At 38.5% G+C, this 22,622-nt stretch overlaps 1 protein-coding gene across 10 annotated transcripts in view; it reads right to left on the reverse strand.

Annotated features, from left to right (window-relative positions):
• Window positions 1-294: 294 nt before the first annotated feature.
• Window positions 295-22,622, reverse strand: part of kcnq5a (potassium voltage-gated channel, KQT-like subfamily, member 5a) — a 104,918-nt gene continuing 82,590 nt past the window's right edge. The window contains exons 4-17 of one of the 10 annotated variants that reach the window (XM_057341853.1): window positions 20,837-21,012; window positions 20,285-20,410; window positions 17,742-17,852; window positions 17,242-17,337; window positions 14,044-14,138; window positions 12,364-12,390; window positions 11,340-11,396; window positions 10,041-10,261; window positions 8,008-8,116; window positions 6,844-6,975; window positions 6,508-6,618; window positions 5,487-5,588; window positions 3,997-4,126; window positions 295-3,918 (exon numbers count right to left, since the gene is read on the reverse strand). In XM_057341853.1, coding sequence (XP_057197836.1) covers window positions 2,848-3,918; window positions 3,997-4,126; window positions 5,487-5,588; window positions 6,508-6,618; window positions 6,844-6,975; window positions 8,008-8,116; window positions 10,041-10,261; window positions 11,340-11,396; window positions 12,364-12,390; window positions 14,044-14,138; window positions 17,242-17,337; window positions 17,742-17,852; window positions 20,285-20,410; window positions 20,837-21,012 — 2,564 coding nt within the window. In that variant the 3' untranslated portion in view covers window positions 295-2,847. Of the gene's footprint in view, window positions 3,919-3,996; window positions 4,127-5,486; window positions 5,589-6,507; window positions 6,619-6,843; window positions 6,976-8,007; window positions 8,117-10,040; window positions 10,262-11,339; window positions 11,397-12,363; window positions 12,391-14,043; window positions 14,139-14,343; window positions 14,433-17,241; window positions 17,338-17,741; window positions 17,853-20,284; window positions 20,411-20,836; window positions 21,013-22,622 lie in introns of all 10 variants that reach the window. The other 9 variants (XM_057341854.1, XM_057341855.1, XM_057341858.1 and 6 more) reach the window with 9 other exon arrangements.

Consider the following 22,622-nt stretch of genomic DNA (forward strand, 5'->3'; position numbering starts at 1 on the left):
ACATGAAACAAGTCAAATTCAAATATACATTTAACAATTATGCTTTGTAGTTTTACAGAAAATGTGTTATTACAGTATTTACAAGGTAACAATAATATAACTGGCACAGTACTGCAATAATAATTGAGGTAATAAAAAGATCTACAGTTATTTTGAGTACTTAATTCCTGTATTTTTAGTACTTTACCAAAACTAATGCAAGCCGGTTGTTAATTTTAACCACATGCACTTGTAAAGTGAAAGGGATGTAATTTTGCCAAGAACTAGTATTTTTATTGGTTAAAGACATACATGGACGTTAATGAAGAGGACTGGGCTGAGTTTCAAGTCTCTTGTTTATTTAAGTATTATGATGATCATAAATTTTCATTTTGCATTTTTCAATCCCATGAGCATCAACTCTGTTATGTGCACAATGATGAAATAAATTATTCTGAATGACAGAGAACTCTAACATTATCAAGCATGTTTATTAAGGCCAGTTTCTGTGTAATAAATTATTTGATCAAGTAGTAAAACAAAGAAACGTTGCTCAAACTGACAGACGCTCTAAATTCACAGCCAAACAGAGAATGTGCAATTATCGAAACACAAACATAATTTCAATAAGAGTTAAAGATAAGAGTGCTCTTATGAATACAGAAGTTTTATGAATGTTTAATAAAATGCAAAAAGGCACCGTAAAACATTCAATTACAAATGAAAGAAAACGTTCAGAAAAGTAATAGCAATTGTAATATTAATGTGTTACAAAGACAAAAAAATCTGTACAACCTTTTTCTGCAATTCAAGCATGAATTAGTTCCACAGCTCTCGGCATGTTCTTAGTTCGAATTTCAGATGACTATAATTCATATGGACTCGAAAACATTATAAGCATCTCATCTATGCCTGGATTATGAATCATATTTAAAGCATATTCATTTAAAAACAATTCATCACATTTGCAGGTTTCCTTTTCACATCTGGGGTCTCATTTATAAACGTTGCGTATACACACAAAATGGGGCTGGAAACGTACAATTATGTCTTCAAATTTGATCTCAGGTGAATGACAGCACTAATGATGTGATTTGAATGAGGTGTTAATGATCAGTCTAAATGCTGTAAACATATAAATGCTGCAGAGACCTTCTTTGGCTTCAAGATAATTATAAGATTAATTATTATTAATAATAATTATTGATTTGTAAATCGTAGTGAATCTCATGTGTGGCCATTTGTGATTTCGTTACGGAGATAAAGGATGGGATCGGGGATTTTCTGCAGTTTTACGTCGTTTATGTTATTTTCCTATGGCATCTGATAGCGGTTGGACCCGGAAACGGTATATGTCCATTATGGTGCGTGACGTCAGGCTTAACAAGCGGATTGGATGCCAGTTTTATTAATATACAAATTAGTATCATGATGTGCTTTGCATTGACTATTTATGGGTAAAAATGGGCGTGTGCAGGGCGGGTTATGAGGCTGATTCACGTACGCACACTTGCAGGTGATTTATAAAGCGAATTGCTTTCAGGTGTGCGTACGCACGGTTTTACAAGTCGGAATATTTTTTTGGCGTACGCTATTTTTGGATTTCGGGCGCACGTACAATTTTAGTAAGGATACGCACAGTTTTATAAATGAGACCCCTGAACAGTTGTGCTTTCATTTGTACAGTGCCAAAAACATCCTTAATGTACACCTCAGATGCTTTTAACAAAACAAAATAAAATAAAACAGATAATTATGGATATCATTCTACATACACATAACGATATACAAGTTACATTCTAAGTTATATAGACAGCGTTTTAGCGAAACCACTTATTGTACCGTTCAGAAGCATGGAACGTAGAACAGAGGTTACAAAGCTGAGGTTTAGGTTTAAGAAATTTAGATACTGTATGATTGCTACAGACGTTAAAAACTAATATAAAATAAAACACAAATTAAATATTGCTGCTGTTCCAACAGAAACACTTTGTTATGACTTTCTACTTGACAGCAAAATCATTATTTCATTTCTTATTAAACAAATGCAGGTCACTAAGCAAAAAAAAAAACATAAAAAAGTAATAATTACAATTGTAAGTTATGATATTGCAACTGTTGATTTATTGTGTTAATGAAAGGGATATGATCTGTTCCTCATATTTCACATTTTAGCAGCCAAACGTCCACATGTGAAAACTCTGGAATAAGAAAACTCTGAAATCTTTGTCTTCTCCAAACTAAACTTAAACCAAACAAAACCCTTCCATGAAGCATTCAAATACTAAACCCTCAAAATTTAGAGCATATAGTTAAATTAAGAAAATACACTCTGTGTAGGCTACAGTGTGAAGATGCATTTGGTCTCTGTTCTTTTATCTGACGTTTCTTGCAAACCCTGCTGATTGGCTGAGGTTTGCATAGTAGGCTTAACATTTTCAGAAGTAACCATCTGGTTTTCTGCTCTTCCTCCCATAATCCTCAACACATGCAATGAGTGGATTGCAAAACATTCAGAAGGAAGTGAAACTTCTGAGCAAGAGCTTGTTACTATGAGTGCATACACACACTTCCAAACCTGCTTTTGGATTTTAAACATGCCGTTCCCATGCGAGTCCGAAAGTAGAGATCATTCAGTACCATAACCTTTAATGCTTCTTCTCCATCAGTTTCCCACTGATAAAAAATCATATTTTTTTGACAAACTGTTCATGCATTGATATGTACGTATAAACATAAACGTATGAGCATCGTATCTTTTTTCTGTGAAAATTAGAAAAGATGCAGAGTGAATTGGACACTCCATTTCCTTTGGGAAAAAGCACACAAGGGACACGAGGTTGTGTCCATTCTCCACATTCTCCGGGGTTATTCTAAACAGACGTGAGTCAGGTTATTGGACTCCGGGCTATCTCTTGGTCCGGCCTCACTGGGATATGACCCGCTGGCTCCAGTCCGCAGCAGTTCAGAGGAGAAGATCATATCGGTGCTTTGTTGGTGATGGAGGAGGTAGTGGTCACCCTCCATGGTGTCCATCTCTTTATCATTGATGAACAGCTCTGTATCGCCCCAGTCGGTCAGCGGCTCCCGGTCACTGGATTCGTTGTTGCTACTGCCGCTGCTCCGAGTGGACAAGCTGGGGTGGCAGTCCCCAGCAGACGGCAGCATGAGGTTCTGAGCAGAGAGAGACTTACCGAGCCCGCGCTCGACTTGCAGCGAGGCGGTTGCTGGAGAAGACATGAGCCCCAAAGGATCGATATCGAGGCTTAAGTGTCTCCTCCAGGACCCCTCTTCCTTGGAGCTACGCTCCGGCTTGTTCCTCAGCTGTACCGTGCTTTCCATATTATCGGCCTCTCCGTCTAACTTAACCGCAGTTTGGATACTCAGCAGGCAAGAGTTTGGGCACTCCGCCCTGCTCTCCTGTAACGTTTCTGGGATAAGGCTAGTGGGCCTGCACTGAAGCGCAGAAACCAAAGGCGGAAGCTGAAGGGTGGTTGAGGTCGAATGGGGGGTGGGCACAGGCCTGGTCAGCTCAGGGAACCTCTGGTGGCTTCTAGAAAGGTTATTGGGGGTGAGGATGGGAGGTGGGGACGCTGGGTAAAAACAGTCAGGGCTGGAGGGTTGATTGTTGAGTAGGGGGGAAGGTGAGAAGGAGGAGGCCGAAGGCGTATAACCTGTACCCAGGTTGAGTTCACTGGGGGTCAGGGCAAGATGCAGGCCACGGTGCAGGTTACTGCTGCCAGAGTGAGACACGCTGTTAGCCGTAAGCTGAGAAGAGGAGGATAAGTCTTTACTGTGGATGGAGCTTTGGTAGTCAGAGGTTTGATCCAGCTCAAATAGAGGCAAGGCAGATAGACCCAACATTGAGGAGGACCCTTTCTGCAACACCTGACGGTATATATCCAGCAAAGAGTCGAGCTTGGACTCAATGGACTGCACCTATATTATATTAAATAATAAAGGTTACTCAAAAGTCAATCGTGTATGTTATTTGACCATCACGTTCATATGACTTACTTGTCTCTCTACTTTGCAGACACGGCCAAGCATACTCATGTCATGCTCCAGAGCTTCGCCTTCTGGGAGGATTTTCTCTCGGCCTCTCCTGTCTACAGAAATCTGGCCCTTTCCCAGTATCTGATCCACTCTATAACACATAAGAACTCACCGTGAGCATAAATGAGAACATGTCTTTTATTATATAATCCTTTAAGCTCCAGGACAGCAGGACAAAACCTGATTCTGGTTAGTGGATGAGAAATTGTTAAGAAATTAAGTTAAGTGCATCATCATCATCAGCCATCTTTTTCTATGTTACTGTACACAGAGGGCAGGAAAAAGTGTCAGTGCATTTCTGTAAATTATGTAAATTATGATCATCATGATTTCAAATGAAATAAAAAAATTATGTACATGTTACTTGCTCTCTCTGCAATGCATTCTTGATTTAAAGGGATAGTTCACCTTCAAAATGACCCTCTTGTCATTTCAAACCTGTATGCCTTCTTTCTTTTGCAAAACACAAAATATATTTTGTAGTGTTGGTAACCGAAAACCTTTGGTCCCCATTGACTTGTATTGGTTTTGTGTCCATACAATAGAAGTCAATGGGGACCAACGGTTTTTGGCTACCAACATTTTTAAAAATATCTTCTTTTGTGTTTTGCTGAAGAAAATCACATGGATGTAAAATATATTTATGCATTTGGCAGACACTTTTATCCAAAGTGACTTACATTGCATTGTATTATACATTTTGTTTCTGACTATGTGCAATCCCCTGGGATCGAACCCATGACCCTGGCATTGCTAGTGCCATGCTCTAACCACTGAGGCACAGGAAATGACAACAGGGTGAGTAAATGATGACAGAATTTTCATTTTGAAGGTGCACTATTCCTTTAATATACTTCATCTTCCAACCAGTAAAAATGTGTCTTTTAAAAATATTAGCATACTGCACAGTATATACTGTCTGTGTCATTTTGCCTGTGAGTACAGTGTTGATATTCTCCTATGGACATAGGACAATTCCTAGATGACTATTATTTATAAATGTGTCTATCTGAAAACATGTTGTCAGGTGTTAGAAAAAGTATATTATGATTCATTGCTTCTCCAAATTTGTCATGCAAGAGCAGTTTGAGTTAAATCAACAGCAATCACGAATATTACATCAATTAGACAAACCAATCAGAGCGTTTGCTACACAATCTCCTTGGATGAAGATATTAGTCGAAGAGTCCAATGATGAAAATTATGTGGCGCTCTAAATACAACCCAAAAAAGAGATCTGTGATCATGATCACAGAAACAACTGAGATGAATTGTGGACACAGATTTTGATAAGTAGTATTTTCAATTGACCAATATATGGCAAATGAACCACTAGAATATTTATGTATGCTGTGCAGGTACATCATTGGACCCCATGTACAGTATCAACTGATTCAGGTAAGCACAGTATAGCCTCAACCCCAGTCCCCTGCCTTCTACAGGCCTCTGACCCCGAGCTCTTCTTCCTGCTTTGGTTGTAATACATGTGTAGAGAGGGAGAAGAAAGGTTCCTGGCTTTGGAGCTCAGATGTGGACCAACTGCTGTAGCAAGTCTGGATGAAAAACACACATTGGGGACACATACATTTTTAAAGATGTGTTGTTAAAGAAGGGAAGAAGAAATATAGCTGAAGAGAAGGTGTTTATAGAGCTCTAGTACAGAGTACATGCAATCTGCCAAGTCATGTATATGATTCAAAGAAAGAAAATACTGCAATAATATAAATATAAATACTCAAATGTTATTTTAAATTTTCTGACGTATGGATCACATCCTTATGGTGCATTTGCATCCCTTTTGAAGCTTGAAATCTTTAGTCCCTATTTAGTGTAACTGCACAGAAACAATCTTTAGATTTTTTCTTTTTTTTTCATTGAAAGTCATTAATTAATATTGGATGATGAGAAGTAAACCATTCCTTAAAAACATCTTAAACATTGATCTAAAGTCAGTCATTAAGGTATCATTTCAGATATTAAAGACCAACTGTAAGTTAGAGATTTTTAGAAAGTTAATTGTGAATCTCTTTTAATAAGACGAAGCATTCCATGCTTCCATTCCATGCCCAACAAAATATTTTACTAACTGTATTAAGCTCAACATTAAGCTTTGGGACACAAACCCAAACATTCTGGAAAGCAGAAAGGAATCGATCTAAAAGTTAGTCCATGAGCTGCATCACAGTCATCTTGTCTACGATTTTGCCAAACTTGTTAAACAGTTCGAGAGTTCTGTGAACTGAAAAGCAGAGGAATGGATTTATTGGACAGAGTCAAGGGCATGAGGCTGTGGGTCAGTCACATGTCAAGCACCTACAGTATAGTCCAGCCCTTAGGCCCAAATTTCAATGCTATTCAAAAACTACACCTGTTTAAAAGTATTAAATTGATAAGATCACTGGGGATTTGGACACACAGCCTCAGCAATTGTCTCTGAAGTGTGAATGTGTTGTGGATTGGGGGTCAGCTGACCCTGAGGCAGAGTGTTTCTTCTTGGCCTGGCTGTAATACAAGTGCAGGGAGGGAGAAGAAAAGGTCTTGGCTTTGCCGCTCAGGGTCTGTGGACCCACAATGGTATCCAACCTGAATGAAAGAGTGCAGACACAAACATGTAGAAGTAGAATGTGTGCATATCAATTAAACTTCAGCACTGTGCCGTCCCTGTGAATATATATTTGTGTGTTGGTGTGCATTATGTTAAAATGGAGATTACAAACTATATATTTATTACTGTTTATCTCTCAAATTGTAAAAATTGAAACATGTATATGTAAATTAATTTCACTGGAGGTGCTGCTAAATTCTCACCTAGTCTGGAGACTCTTGATACGACACAACATATCCAGGTGGCCAGCAGAGTATTGCTCAATCACATCTTTCACATCATACGGCCGCAGCGTCTCCTTAAATTTCTTCTTGGCCACATGGAATTTCATTATCCTATCAGGAGTGAAAGAAAATGGATTTGTATTAGGAATGAGAATACGGCACTACACTTAAAAAGAGGAAGATGAAATAGAGATTAGGAGACACAAAAATTAAAAGTGTGAGTTTAGGCTGCAAGGCCAGCTCTTCTTTTTTCAATCAGATGTGGAGAAGCATTTGTAAATTGCAGAAATGAAAGACCTGGATTGCTGTGAGTTTGCCCATAACCACTAGAGGGCAGTGATAAGTGACAAATTGAAGCAGCAATAAGTGTCCAAAAATAAGATCAGATTTACATTAGTTTAAAACAGCTGATAAAAATATTACTCTAGTAAGGTGTAAACTCAAGTCAAGCCATGTGGGGTGGAAGACATTAACTGTGTAAAAATAAGTAATACCACAGGCAGGGCAACCACACTGAAACTCAACCCATTACATGACTGACGTATTGCAGAATCAACGCAAAACTGCAAATATTGACAAATCTAAGTGATCTCTGTAACATTGTCCCTGTCTGTTTTTCTTCATCTCTCAGGTGTACACAATGTCAGATGAGCTGGTTTGTAAGCAGCACTGGCTGTGAGCATTTCCATCCGACACCCTGGGAAAGCAAAGAGGGAAAATTCTCAGCCCCTTGCCCCCTGGGAGACCCTAATGGTTAGGGGAGTGAAATTGAACGGAGCCACCTGAAGCAACAATCAGGAGCGAGAGAGAGAGAGTGATGACGGCCTAATGTGATACAGCCAAGCAGGGTGAACAAAGTATGTGTTGAACCCCTGTGAACTACAGTGTGAATCCCTCAAACCTCCACTGGGGGAATCTACAAATCATTATCCAAACTGAAGCAACACAAGGCATTTGTCTGCCACACAGCCAATCGAAATGTATGATATCTACTAGAACAGACAAATCTTGTGATGTTATTTTGATTTATAATTTATGGATCAGAATGCTATATAGAGCTAGAATTCGGAGCAATGAGATTTCTGGGCTACCTTTTGCAACGGCCCATATTGTGATCTTCCAGCATGGTGTTTAAAAACTCACCTGATGGCCCTGATGACTGCCTTCAGCGGAGCAGACAGATCTTCCACAGTCACATCACAGTGACATCCCTTCTCATCGAAAGCATCATCTGCTCCAAAATTGGTGTCGGCTATTATAGAAAAAGGAAAACAGAGAAAGATTCTTATAAAAACAAAACTAGGCTGAAGAGAAGAGACAGCCAAGCACCGATCAATAGAGTTATGAGTCAACACAGCATTCAGAAATCTTTCCTTGACCCCCTTCACCTAGACCACAGGCCACACTGAAAGAAGGTGCCTATATATTGAAGCACCACATTAAGTCAGGAGGCAGCAAAACAGCTTTTCATCAAAAGCTTTTTTTATTCCCAGTCCTGATTCGAGATTCTTGGATTCCACTCAATATCTGTATATTAAAAGTTAAAACTTTGAATTGTGAATCGAAAAGAAGGTTCAGTAGATGATGCTTTAGGTCTGTTTCAATTCCTTCCTTTAAACGCCTATAAGCCTATAACAGCAGCTTACTCCAAAAAAAGGACAAACTGCTTTTAAAATGTATAACAAAGCATTTTCTCCCCTTTAACAGTGACTCACAAGCTATATAGTCTGTTTGGATCTATGATGTGGGCTATTTAGAAGGGCATAAAGCCAGTATGTTAGCACAGTTGGTCTGGGAACCACCATTTTAGGTTGGTGGGCTTCACACAGAGCTGAAGTCCCTCAGATGGTTCTTTGTACCTTTGCGAAATGCTGAACAGAGCTATTTTGTAGATATTTATTCAATAGGAAATGCAATTCATATTTTGGTACAAACAAACAAACAGGAAGCAGCGATAAGATGCAATATCAGTTTTTTTTGGCTTGTTGCTGCCATTTTATTGCTCTGAGATCAGAAGCAACATGTCTATGTCTTTTGCCAGAAATATGACTTCTTCATTAATTCATTTTACACACCTATAATCTTATTTTATTTTTATCAAGGTTACACTGTTATTTTTATTTTAAAAGAAACATTTGAGGCTAAGATACTTAAACACACCGAGAACTCAAATCTCCAAAGCTATGAAAGAGCAATTTTTTTCCCTCTGTAGACTGCTACACTCTAAAACGTGAAAAAATGTACACTCAAAACAATTGAGTACATTTTAAAGCTGTGGAATCAATTAAATATACTGTTTAAATTGAGTAAATGTAAGTAAAAAAATAAAGTAAATCTGAGTAACTCAAATACTTTTATTAGAATTTACCCCAATATATTAAGTGTATGTTAAAAATATAATTTGTTCATTAAATACTTATTCTTTTCATTATAATAATAAATACACTTAAATAATATATAATTTAGAGAAATTAACGGTTACATTTTTAATCATTATTTTAATATGCACCACTGAAAAAGCGATTTTATTAAGTTAATATAACGGTTTATTTTTGTTATATTTACTAAGCCACAAGAATTATGTTTTCAGAGTATACTGTAGTTAATTCGATTATGACATTTTAAAGCCAACATTCAAATAGCTGCATCTAATATGGTATCTAGAATATAGTTTTGCAAGAATTACCAATCTGTCTTATTTCCTCATGGGACCATGGCCTTGTCAGTTATTCCTGTCTAATGTGCAGGATTCTGTCAATACTGAATATCTTCTTGTAAACAATGCTTTTTTATACTGCCTTGAATGGAATTCTGGGGATAGGAGCATAAGCTGAGGTTAGTTATAGGACAAACACAGGATCCTCTGGAGAGACCAACTGCAGCTAATATCGTTTATAAATCCTGCTTTTGTGGAGAAGTCTACAATATCAATAACAAGCAGTAGAAACAGAAAGACTAGCCTCCACAACATTGTTTTTTAAACAAGATCAAAGATTCTAACATTTTCATGCCATTCAAATTGTAGTTATTTCTTATTCATGGTTGAGTCATAGTCATGAGTCAGTTGAGTTGAGTGGTTAAACAGTGGTGACAGCTCAAAAATGGCTTCTGTTAATAAAGTTATAATAAAATAAGGCACTACTGAATGGTTTGTCCAATTAGAAGAAAAGGTTCACCTTCAGCTGTTGTGCGCGACTGGCTCTTGAGTCTAAGAGACGGGCGAAATCGAGTCCGATCATTAAAGCTCCAACTCTTCTGGACCTTAGCAGGACTGCTGCCCTCTACACCTGCCTCTGTGCCGGGAGAGCGCCGGTCATTCACCGACATCTGCCTGCTCTTTATGCTTTGACCGCGAGGACTGGCCATGCGCACACGCTCCCGAAAACTAAGCTTTTGGCTGCAGGAAAGGAAAAGAGGGGTTGGAGATAAATGGAAGAGGAGTAGGAAGGAGTGAATGAGAAGGGATAAAACAGATATAACAACAATACAATTTTGAATTGAGAAAAAGAGGTATTTAACTAAAGGCTGTCTTGTTTCTCAAGTCTTTAGTGGATTTCTCCAGTACAGAACACGTCTTTTCTCATGCTTTTAAGGCATAATTTACAATCTCCTCTTGGATATTCTTTACCCAAGCCAGAAATACTATCCCCAACTAATCTTGCATCAAAAGTACTATCATGCAAGACAATCGCCATTCCAAGGTTGCTACCAATCAGCAAGCATTTAACTTTTAAAAAGACCACCCTCTGGCCACCCTACTTCCATTGCTACCTGTGTAAAAACCTTACAACTGCTGTCTTCTACGTCTAATAGAGACCCAGACCCATACCCAGTGTATGAATAAGGGAGAAATTACATATAACAGGGCATTGGGAGGTGTATAGGTTAATTCTAGCCGTATTAAACCAGGTTTCATGCACATGCAACATGCAAGTTCACAACTAGTTTTATACTAAACTGCATTTTTTTTTAAATAAAATAAATCACAATTAAATGCATAGAGCAATTTTGTGAAAAATTGAGAATTATTATTCAAGTCACAACATTACAGTGGCAAATGAAAACTTTGACATAACATAACAAAAACTGTTGGTGTAAGTTAATGTTTTGATTGAATTTCTGCTCTCTGTAAATGTTTGGTGAGGTGTATTGCAAGTATAGCAGACTTTAAAACATAAAGGTGGTTCTAAAAGTTTTACAAGTCTGTAGACATGACTAGTTTTACAATTGAACTTGTCATTCTTAATAAAATAACCACAGCAACATCTATCACTAAACAGAATTTTTTTTAAACGGCTCAATTGAATCCCTCAGGCAACAGGCATTGAAGAAGGCAGCACCCTTTATATTTAGACTCTTTGTGGGGTCTGAGAGGGGACGGGGTTATCTGAGGTAACCACCACCATCGGTCATGCATGAGATTAGTCAGCATTCACATTGGTCATATTGCTGGAGCAGTGGGGGATGCTGGGTACCTATATTTCCGTGTGGTATACCTCCTGAAGAGCCTCTGTCTATTACTATGACCCTTACTAAGGAAATGAGGGAGACAGATGGCAGATGAGTTAGTCAGACCGTGAGGAGAAACAAGTTCCTTAAGTGGAAGAATGACATGGATGGTATAAAACAGAAACGGAAAACTTGCCGTAAAATGAAGCAAAACGCAACCAAACACGGTTAAATAAAGTTTCATTAGTTTCGTCTCAATCAAAACCACACACAAAAACACTGTCGCACTAAATTATATAAACAAGTTGTAAAACGTGTTAAAAAGCCAACTCTGCTATGACCAACTTTCTTGGCTTTACCAGTCAATTATAAAATGACTTCAACCAGTCAAAAAAAATGGATTAAACGGTACAAACAACCTAATGTTTTGCCCAAAGACAAAGCTCCATAAGCTTTGCAAAAAGTATACACAGCACAGCCGTTTATTGTAACGCCTTTACAATTTGAAGGTTACTTTTCCAACACATTTAATGACACATTTGCCACACACTGAGGCTTTTGTAATAGTAAATTAATGACTTCATTTAAATCTGAGTGCTGATGCTGTGCTCTTCAAATAAATAATATGAAACAGGCAAACAACCAATTACAATGTTAACTAGTAGAGGGTATAAAAAATGGTTTGAGCAACAAGCACCCTTTCAGCTGAAATTACTGAAAAATACAAAGACACAAAAGCGGCAAATCTGCCTGACAACAAACATCTAACTACATTACAGCCTTACAAATGTTGCATTTTAAACAAAACCGATAACTACTAAACCGACTTTAGTATTCAATTAAAAGAAATAGTAAAAAAATCTTCCATCAGTCATATGGCAAACAATGATAATGAATGATAAAGCAAGACATGTGACATGCCATGACAAGTGAATGAATGTACTGAATTCTGCTCCCTAGTTCTTGTTGAAGCTACAGTAACACAATCGATTCTGAAGTATAGTGAAACATTCCAGACACAAGGGTGATGTAGATACAAGAGCAACAAACCTGCTGATGGTTTCCCCCTGGTCTTTCCTACAGGTGTTAGTTAAAAACATAGAGAGAAAAGAGGCCAGATATTAATACTTCACATGAATGACAGCAACTAATAAGGAAACTACAGAAAAGGAAAAATATATTGAGCGTTTCATTTGGAGAATGAAACCCATCAATATATTTCTCTCAATGTCACACACAATATATTAAAAAAGCAAACACACACGTTAATAGTAAGAAGAAATGTACAGTCATTTCTAAGACGGGCATCAAGCAGACATGCCAGCTATGAGCAATGCACAGTCAAGCTGAATAAGATGAGCTTTAGCAGAGGGGGCACAGTGTTGGGATGAGCGGGTGTTCTGGGTGTAATCACAGCAGAGCTGGTGAACGGTCTGAATATAACAGCACATCCATTTTTTTCAGAGCATTATTTATGTGTCTTCAGGTGCTTGTCCACAAACGGTCTGGGCTTCTGTTGGGTTTGATTTATCTGTTCTGGGCAACACGAGGGAAATTCAGTTAACTGCAGAATTCACACCAGGAAGCAGGTGTGGGGTTTATGGCTCTCATCCAAGCCGAAAGTTGATGAAAACCAAAAAAAATTACGAAAAGTTTGTGTACTTCAGAGAAAACCACATGCTATTCTGGGTTATTACTAGTAAATGTTACTGTAACTTATAAAAACAAGGTGAACTTGTTTAAACATTTTCAGACTAGTAAATACTCGTATTTAAAAAAACACTCGTAAGATATAACTTTTTAAGTCACCTTGAATTAAAACAGTTTCTAACAAGCCAATAAAATTACACTCCAGTGAAGTTTACAAGATCCATTTATTTCACTGTAAAATGTAATTGACCTCCACTATGGTCATCCATCCTTGTGCAGAGACATCTCATCAATGACCACAACACCGGCTGTGACCTAAAACGATACATCTTCATTCAATCCATCACTGAGAGGGAACTTGTGTGAACCTGACTTAAGTGTGAATACAGTCAGTGATTTAAAAGCAACTATATAACTATATAAGTGTATTATACAACTATATACAGTAAGTGTCAAACGGCAATAAAACAAACTTAAAGGAATAAAAATTCTGTCAACATTTACTCACTCTCAAGTTGTTTCAAATCTGTATAAATGTCTTTGTTCTGATGAACACAGAGAAAGATGTTTGGTAGAATGCTTGTAACCAAACAGTTCTTGGCCACCGTTGACTATACCAAAAAGTTCTTTGTAAATGTCTTTGTTCTGTTGAACACAAAAGAAGATATTTTGAAGAGTAAACCGTGTCATTTTTCCTACTATGGTAGTCAATGGTGACCAAGAACTGTTTGGTTACAAGCATTCTTCCAAACATCTTTCTCTGTGTTCATCAGAACCAAGAAACGCATGCAGATTTGGAACAACTCGAGGGTGAGTGAATGATATTTTTAGGTGAACTGTCACTTTCAGCATAGTTCCTGTGTACATTGTACACCTCTGGCCATACGGGTGTGCTTTATGTTTAATAACTTTAAACAAGCATGTATACATAAAAAGATTACAGAGGGGTATAGAGAAGAGGATTATGCATGAAAAGAAAAGACAGATTAAAAGAAATTTGTTTGCAGACTAAAGTGGGGAAATGAGAGCTACAGAAGCACCAACACCAAAGACGACACCAGTTGCCACAATTGTACCTACTTTGCAGGGCTGCAGGTATGCAACGCCTTCAAATGAGGCTTCCAGGTAGCAATGGAAACCGAGTTCTCATCAGCCGCATAGCTACGCCACACACACTACGTGCAGAGTATACAAAACCAGGAAAACAGGGAGGGAAACGAAAACAGAAAATAAAAGAGAAACACACAAGGCCAGGAAAAAAGCAGGGGTTGGAAAGAAAAGAAGAACGGAAAGAAAAGAAGAACAAAAAGAAAAGAAAAAGATTAGTAAAAACCGGTTCATGTAAGCGTCCTTCCATCAGTTCACTGCATTGATACATGCCTTTGAGGAGGGAGAACACTTTTATAGAAAAGCCATGTGGCGCTCAGGTTTGTTCTGGAGAGGTCTGTGGAGTAGAGACGCCAGGCAGCCTGGTGCAGGAGACAGACAAACACATACACAAACACACACAGGGATATGGGTGGAGAAAGACAATAGCATGGTGAGGGAACAGCCAGTGAATCTGTGAATCTGTGAATTTTGACCTCAAGACATTTGCTCAACTGCTGTTTTTTTTTATCGGTTTGCTGCAAAAATATCACATGAAGTCTGAGACCACTAATAAAAATATGTCAGTATTCCATGCATGAATAAAAAAGAATTTATATTATTGGCATTTTGCATTAAAAGCCTGCATGTATTTCAGCCTTTCTTACTATATGGTACGTTTGGTACTGCAGGTTTCCCTTTGGTTTAATGACAACATCCACTCGAGTTGGCATTGACTGTCTAAGTAGTAAAACCTGATGGTCCATGTTATCCAAAAATGTGCTGAGAATGTTCTTCCAGAGGGCTTCATGAATGAATCTTCCAGAGGGCTTCAATGGAAGCAAGGCAATCTGCTGATGTCTAAATAGTAAATATCACCAACTTCCTTATTTGAACAGTGGCCTTTCGGTTTATTTCCAATAGATTTAAAAGCTGAATTTGAATGTGGTCTGAGACGTTCAACCCCACTGTAAATTTAAAAAGCTTTGTGTGCATAAACATTGGGATATTTTTCAAGCCAATATTCCACCTCCGAATATGTGAGTGGAAACAGCGTTTTATAAATGTCTTGATGCCTGGGTGGCACACACAACATAAAAACAGCCAGACGACTTAAAAGTGATGTGGTTAGGAAAAAGAGGCATATATTTATCCAGTGAAAAGAATATGTGCACATAAAAATGTGAAATAAAGTAAAAAATGCTGACAAGGAACTCTTTTTTTTTAACAAAGTACAAGTGCAAGCAATGGTTTGTAGTCTGGGCATACATGAATACTACATATACATATTTTATCAATATTCTCAGATCTTTGAAAAATTATTTTAAGAATAAAATTGAAATGGAACACAATAATGTCATTATGAATATAAATATACTGTATGTATTAATTTGTGGATGAAAAAACAAAAAGAAAGGTATAGAGGATGTGTTGTGAGGAAAAAAACCTCAGAATGGTGAAAGACTGAAGATGGTGCTCTGAAATTGCAGAGTTGACAGCGTGACAGCAGTGAGGAGGGAGAGCATATTTTCCATCATTCCATACAAATCATCAGCAAAAAGGAAAAAAACAATCGTAACATGCAGGAAAGAATCTGAACCCAGACATAGCTTGGAGTCATACTCCACAGATCATAACTAAGATATGTATATATATTCCTTGGTTATATAAAGGCCGAAGTCATTTGAGGTGGGTGGGAGAGCACGAATTATGAGAAATAAGGCACCAATGCAGTTCCTGCAACGTTAAACCTTAAAGTGATAGTTCACCCAAACTTAAAATTCTGTCATAATTTACTCACCCTCGTGTCATTCTAAGACTTTTATTCCATTGAATACATAATGTTTAGCAGAATGTTCATGCTGCTGTTTGTTCACAGGATGAAAGTGAATGTGGACTAGAGACAGCCGAGGTCACAATTCACTTCCAATGTATGGAGAAAGAATGTAAACCGCTAGATAACACCACCTGTATTCCAAGCCACAGGGAGTCTTATACATTAAAGACGACTACAGGGTAAGTAAATGATAACAGAAATTTTACGTTTAGGTCACTATCTCTTTAAATAACACATCATTGTAAAAACACATGATTAATGACAACAGTAATTGGGGTTGGATGGTTGGCTTCCCATCGAAAGGCCTTTGGAAAAGAATGAAAATTAAAACCATGAGACAGAGCAGGAAGAGAGACAAAATAAACACAAAGACCCAAATGAGGTCGAGATCTTCTCTGTCCGCAATATCAGAACTCAACCTGGAGAAGGAAAAGACTTGAAATCAAAATGCTTGTGAAATTGCGTGCGGGTTTCCAACAGCATTAAAAAAGGAAGTCACTCATTTCTATAATATTACAGCACCTCAAATGTTTTGTAGATATGTGTGCGTGCACATTTTCCTGGAGTAAATCTGTTACTCCTGCTAGAAGAGAAAGATGCACTGTCCATTAGAAAGAGCTATTGTCCTCAGGGAGACTCTTGCAGATATTTATGATGTGTTTCCACGGAAGGAATTCTGTGCAAGTGTTTCCTTTGGCTCTAACAGAAGATAATAGTCTGCAATGCAATCAATGCCCATCATATTCTTCATTTTCTCTTCTTTCGTATTAAACTGAATGTGGCTTTCATTGTGTAATTAAGCAAGTTGTAGCAATTAGCTAATTATTCAACTTAAGCTGACACTAATGGAGCCAATTAAGTTTTGGAAAATTAGCAAGTATGAGATTGAAATGAATGTGGATTCATCTGTAAATGGGCGTAAATGTCAAGTTGCACATGAAAAAGAAAATGTATTCAAATTTCTCCTTTACAGCCGGGAGTTATTGAAGCAATATGCCCAAGAAGCAGTGGGTTACAGTGCATTTTATAACAGCTAAGGGCGTTGTGGCACGACGCGAATGCTTATTCCATATGCGTAGCAAGGTTTCATTAAATAAAGTAAATAAAATGACATTTAGGCTATGTAATGCGGTCAGCCGTTATAAATCGGGGTATTTTATAACGGCTTAGAACTCGGCTCAGCCAATCAGAACCAAGGACCAGAACTGACCGTTTTATAAAAAACATTAAAGGTGCTGAACATTTAGCATGGATCCAATAGAATGAAAACTTTTGGTAAACTTATTCTGTGCTGAATTCATTCTTCATTGTGAATGTTTGACCGATTGAGTGTGTGTCAGATAGTGTGCGTTTACCTGTATCAGGCTGGCCGCTGGGTTTCTCCTCTTCTCAAAGTGCTTCTGTCTGTGCTGCTCTTGAACCTTCAGAGCGAAGCCAGAGCCAAGAATACCCTACGCCCGCAACCACCCACAGAAAAAGAACAAACGTCCAGAATTACTAATGTTTAATCCACTGATTCGAGTCGGCCACACATACTCTATTTCCTCAAACACAACATAAAATCATCACAAAACTCTTCGGCTGTGCGATCTAAAACAGAGTGATTTTAAGTTCTTCTTAGGAGACAACGAATCAGCCATCTACTGTATGTGAGACCTCATAAAGGGAGAGAATAAGAGAGGACTTGTGAAGAACACTTCGGATATTTAACGGTCCATTCATTCAATTGTTCTTTCTTTTGTCCGTTCGTTCATTCATTCATACTGTACATACAGTACATTTCATAAAAAATATTTTCCCCATTCTGCACTGATGCCAGAACACAAGGGATGTATTTCAAGTGCTGGTTACTCACAGCAGGCAAAGCAAAGAACGAGATGCCCAGCAAAGCAAACCCTGCAGAAAGAAGCCTCCCTGTCCAGGTTTGTGGAGTCTTATCTCCATATCCAATGGTGGTGAGGGTGATCTAAAAGTAAGACAGAACAATGTAAATGGACATCCTTTCAAAACACTAAAAAACATAAGACGTAAGGGTAATGTTGCTTATTATATAACAGGAAGTCCTGGTCCTCAAATCTGATTGGACAGATAATCACACACACTCAGTCGTGCTCCTTATCCTTCCAAAACAATTTCACAGTAATTCACATTGATTTTACGAAGTGGCTGATTTTTAAGAATCCATACAACCTTATTCTTACGTTTAAGTATGATTTGCTTTAACGCCAGTTATGTTTAGGGGTTGGGCTGAGGGCGGGGCTTAAATTTGACTTTTTTGTACTAACCGTACATTTTTGTACAAATCACATGGTACAAATTCATACAAATTAGCCACCTCGTAAAATAATCATGAATTCCTGTGAGATCAGACTGTTTCCACTCCAGTAACTTACCAGAAACAAGAAAGAGTCTGAGCCATCACAGTTTTAATGCTACTTTCAAATTAGGCACAGGTTTGGACGAAACTTTTGAACCAGCGACTAATCTATCGTTACGTAACAGCCAAACACAGGGAACAGATCTAATTCTGGTCCGATCGCCTTGAGAGCTGTCTCGGTCTGTCTGCACCGATTCTTCATCTTCTTCGGCCATCAAACGGGATATTTCTCAGTGGAGGCCAAGTCAAGCTCCACTCGCATTAACTTCTGCCCATTATGCCACACTAAACACCCATAAACACTTAAGCGGAACTGAGCTCTACTATAAAGTTACGGCCACACAGACACACAGTTTGATCCATCTTTCAGCAAGAGAAACACTTTGGGATTTCTGACATATCGCCCTTCTTTCTACGTTCATAAGCGAGTGTTTTGGATCCTCGCAGGCAGGGGATACTTAAAGAAAGCCCCGGCCAAAACAAATTCAACACATCCAGTAAAAGTGAGTGATTTGTCAAATGCGAAGAGTGCCACGGCCTTTACAGCACAAGGAGGCGAAGCTCACACACATGCCAGATTTCTGTTCTCATGTTTTCCTCCTCTGAAGCCTGCCTGTCAGCTCTAGACGCTGGCTTGGGCTCAACCCAGTGTAAATACTGTGGGACAGCGCAAGATTGGCCCACTGCTGGTTTGTGTCTACAGCAGGAGACTCATCTGACCTCGAATCCCCTTTTAACGCCTTTTCTGCGCTCGGTGGGAGCTGGAAATTAGATGCATAGATTTGGTAAGTCAACCGGTGAGGAAGCATGACCAGTCATGCTGCGTGTGTAACAACAACTAAACAATACAAAGGTTGTCATTTATTGCTTATTGATTTATGAAATACATAGTTATTTGTTAATAATTTACATTCTCATTTTAACCAGTGAAACAGAAACGTAGTAATAACTTAAACATTTAGTTTGGGGGTTGTAGTATATACTTTTAAGGTTACAATATTTGCCTGCAGCTGAATTTTGTGCTACCATTTTTGTGCTTGGGTAAGCTTTTGTGACGCAGTCTGTGAAAACCCAGCCTGTGTTTTTTTGTTTTCTATACTCTAAATGGATAGTTCACCCAAAAATGAATATTGTGTCATCATTTAGTCGATCTCTTGTCATTTCAAACCGAGTGTGCCTCACACGTCCTGAAAAGTGAAGCTGCGGGCTCTTTGATCGCACCCCTGGTGGCTGGCTGCAGTATAGGTCATAAACCCCACCCTCTCCATGTAAACAAATGGAACAGGAGCCAAACTATAAAATCCAATTACACTTCAAATATATTTTTTCCAAAGATGTTTTCTGTTATTTTAGTCAGTTTTTATCACGTTGATGTATGTCCAAGTGTTTGTTTCCGAATACGTTTGCTTTTAGTTAGTTATAAGATGTTATAAAAAGGGGTGTGGTAACATGATTTCTTTGTTTACGATTGAGTCATCAGGAAATATGGGCGGGACCTTGATACCGCATTCCAGTTCGTGCTCACTACTGGGTCTGGTATAGACACGGTGTCTGGCTCCAAATGACATCAATGGCAGTGGTCATAACGCTGACATTTTGGCTTCATTTTTCTACAATAGAAGTGAATGGTAGTGCGTCGTCCATATTTTATACTGTCTATGTTTCAAACCTGTATGACATTCTTTCTTCTGCAGAACACAAAAGAAGATATTTTGAAGAATGTTGGTAACCGAACAACACAAAACCAGTGCAAGACAATAGGTGCCGCCGTTGTTGGGTTACCAACATTCTTCAAAATAGCTGATTTTGTGTTCTAAAGAAAGAAAGAAAGTGAGACAGGTTTGAAATGACAAAAGGGTAAGTGAATTTTATTTTGGGGTGAACTATCCCTTTAAAATCTTTTTTATTGACCGAGTAAAAAACAAACTGAAATCAAACTTTCATGCTTATCTCAGAATAGATATTTGGGTCACATTTTGTCAGCGCCACTTTTTCTACAGCTAATTTTTCTACCGACTTACCGTACCCCACCAAAGAGCATCTGCGTAGGTGGCAAACTGTGTGTTAAATTCTTTCTCCACCAAGTAGACTAGGAACGAAGAGAAGATCAGCACCAAGAAGCCAATATACCAGGCGGTCACAAGCTCCTGAAAACAAACATCACAACATTAATCCAGTTAAAGTCATCTTTACAGACATTTGAGAAACGTCAGGAAAATGTGACGCTGAGAGGAGAAAGAATCAAATAACTCTGCTATTATGTGGACCACAGTTATGTGGGGACCCCTAATCTCTCCACTAAATGAGGGCCGAGGAAGCGTGTGGCTTGGCTATAGCCCATGGCTGGAGTTTCACTCCAAGCAGTGATGGAGAAAGAGGTTGATTGTGGGGTCATGAGCTCGGAACGGTGTGTTCTAGTCTACTTATTTGAGGACTTTCTCAAATTATTCTTTGGAAATTTCATAACGCCACATTGATGCTATACAATACAATGACATTTGAACATTGGACCCAATGCTTTTTGGGGTGGTTATATTTCAATAAAAACAGTTCTATAGCATATCTGAGCATACCTTGCTGTGAGCGTAGACAACAGATCCCAGCAGTTTCCAGGTACCGCCTCGCCTGTCCATACGCACCATGCGCAGGATCTGTAAAAAACGCAGACTGCGAAGTGCAGACGTGGCAAGAATATTGCCCTGGCTACCAGCTGAAACCACGCCGATGGATGCAATGAGCACAATAATGTCTGTAACACAGGAGACAGCAAGAGTTTAATGAGACACCATTTCCATTCATTTACACGTGGAAAACAAAATAAATACTTGATCACTGGCCAGCTACTGTAGAAATGAGCACTGCATATGGATTCCATATAAAATAAAGCCTGACATAGCAAAGCTGCATCAGCAGCACAATGCAATCCCTTCGACAGCCTTCTTTATGTCACAATATCAATATCACTCTTCTCTGGCAACACACAGCTTACTTCAACAAGGATGAGGACCACCCAGCCATTCCAAGAGCATATGAGACAATCTACATAGAAACTAATCTGTGTGTTCTAATAAGTAGCTCTCTGAGACAACAGGGACGGTGATATTTCAATAACTGGGTCATTCTGGGACAGCTGGGAAGCCACAACCTTACAAGAACAGCATATCTAATCCTCCTCGAGCTTCCAACACATCTTAACCAGAGATAATATTGTTCTTTGCTCGAATCACCTCAGTCATATTTTCCTGCCGAATGTACGCCCGAGGTTTGAAATAACGTTCTTTTTAGTCACACGAGTCCAAGGTGGCCTCCAAAGAGTCTGCTATATGAAATCTGAATCTCACGACTCTTCAAGGTTGAAAGTGGAACGTTGGGGAACATGAGCAGATGGGAACCAGAGGGGCTGATTTATGCGTCTTGTGAACAAAGGCCATACTAAAATGTGGAAATCCAAAATCATAAAAGTTGCACCGCGTCCAACAGAGCAGCTGTACTGTCTGATTTGTTGCAGGCGATTCTCATCCTGACAGCGCTAAGCGCAATTGAAGTATGATGCTTCGTGAAAGGGTGATGTAAAGGTGGAAACGCGATTGCTAATCGATTAGGAGAGCGGCGGCTTTTAATGTGGTCCAGTTCAACACTTTCAGCCAAGCCTGTAGTAAAAAAATTATGGCAATCTTCTGAATGCTGTGTATTGGGAGCATGTTTCCCAAGGTTCAAATGTGATGAGGTCACTTATTTTGTAAGAAGCAGATGGACTTTGACAGCACTCTAGTCTTTATTCTCCAAAACAATATAATGCAATACAATCATATCTAAGGATTGGCAAATCAATTTAAATGATATTAAAATATATTTTACACCGAAAAATATATCATCTACATACATGCTTCACATTCGTTCTGGGAAAAGAATGCATTGCTCTCTATGTCTTACCATTCTCACTGCTATCTGCATCGACCTGAAACTTTGACTATACATACCTTTTTAAAGTATTAAAATTATGATGTTATTGCAAACGTTTGCAATATTCATAATATGCCCATTAGCAATATTTTATTAACTTGATATCTTGTAGTCCTATTATGCAGCATTTAAACCATTGTCATTTGCTTGCTATACAGATTGTTTCCGTTTCATCCTATTTTGCATTGATATACAATGTTTTATTTAGGTTAACCTAACAAATAGGCAGGTTTAGGAAGGTTTATAATACCTGAAGAGAGATATCCATTATAATTCCCATTCATTTTAATGACTGTTTGCTCAGCTGGTGCATGGCCTAAAAAATTTGCTTATTAAACCACAAACCTTTGTCATGTGACTAAGACTGATGGCAAAACATGCACAGTCCAATGCCCT

This window comes from Triplophysa rosa, linkage group LG9 (assembly GCF_024868665.1).
Source record: "Triplophysa rosa linkage group LG9, Trosa_1v2, whole genome shotgun sequence".
Lineage (NCBI taxonomy): Eukaryota > Metazoa > Chordata > Actinopteri > Cypriniformes > Nemacheilidae > Triplophysa > Triplophysa rosa.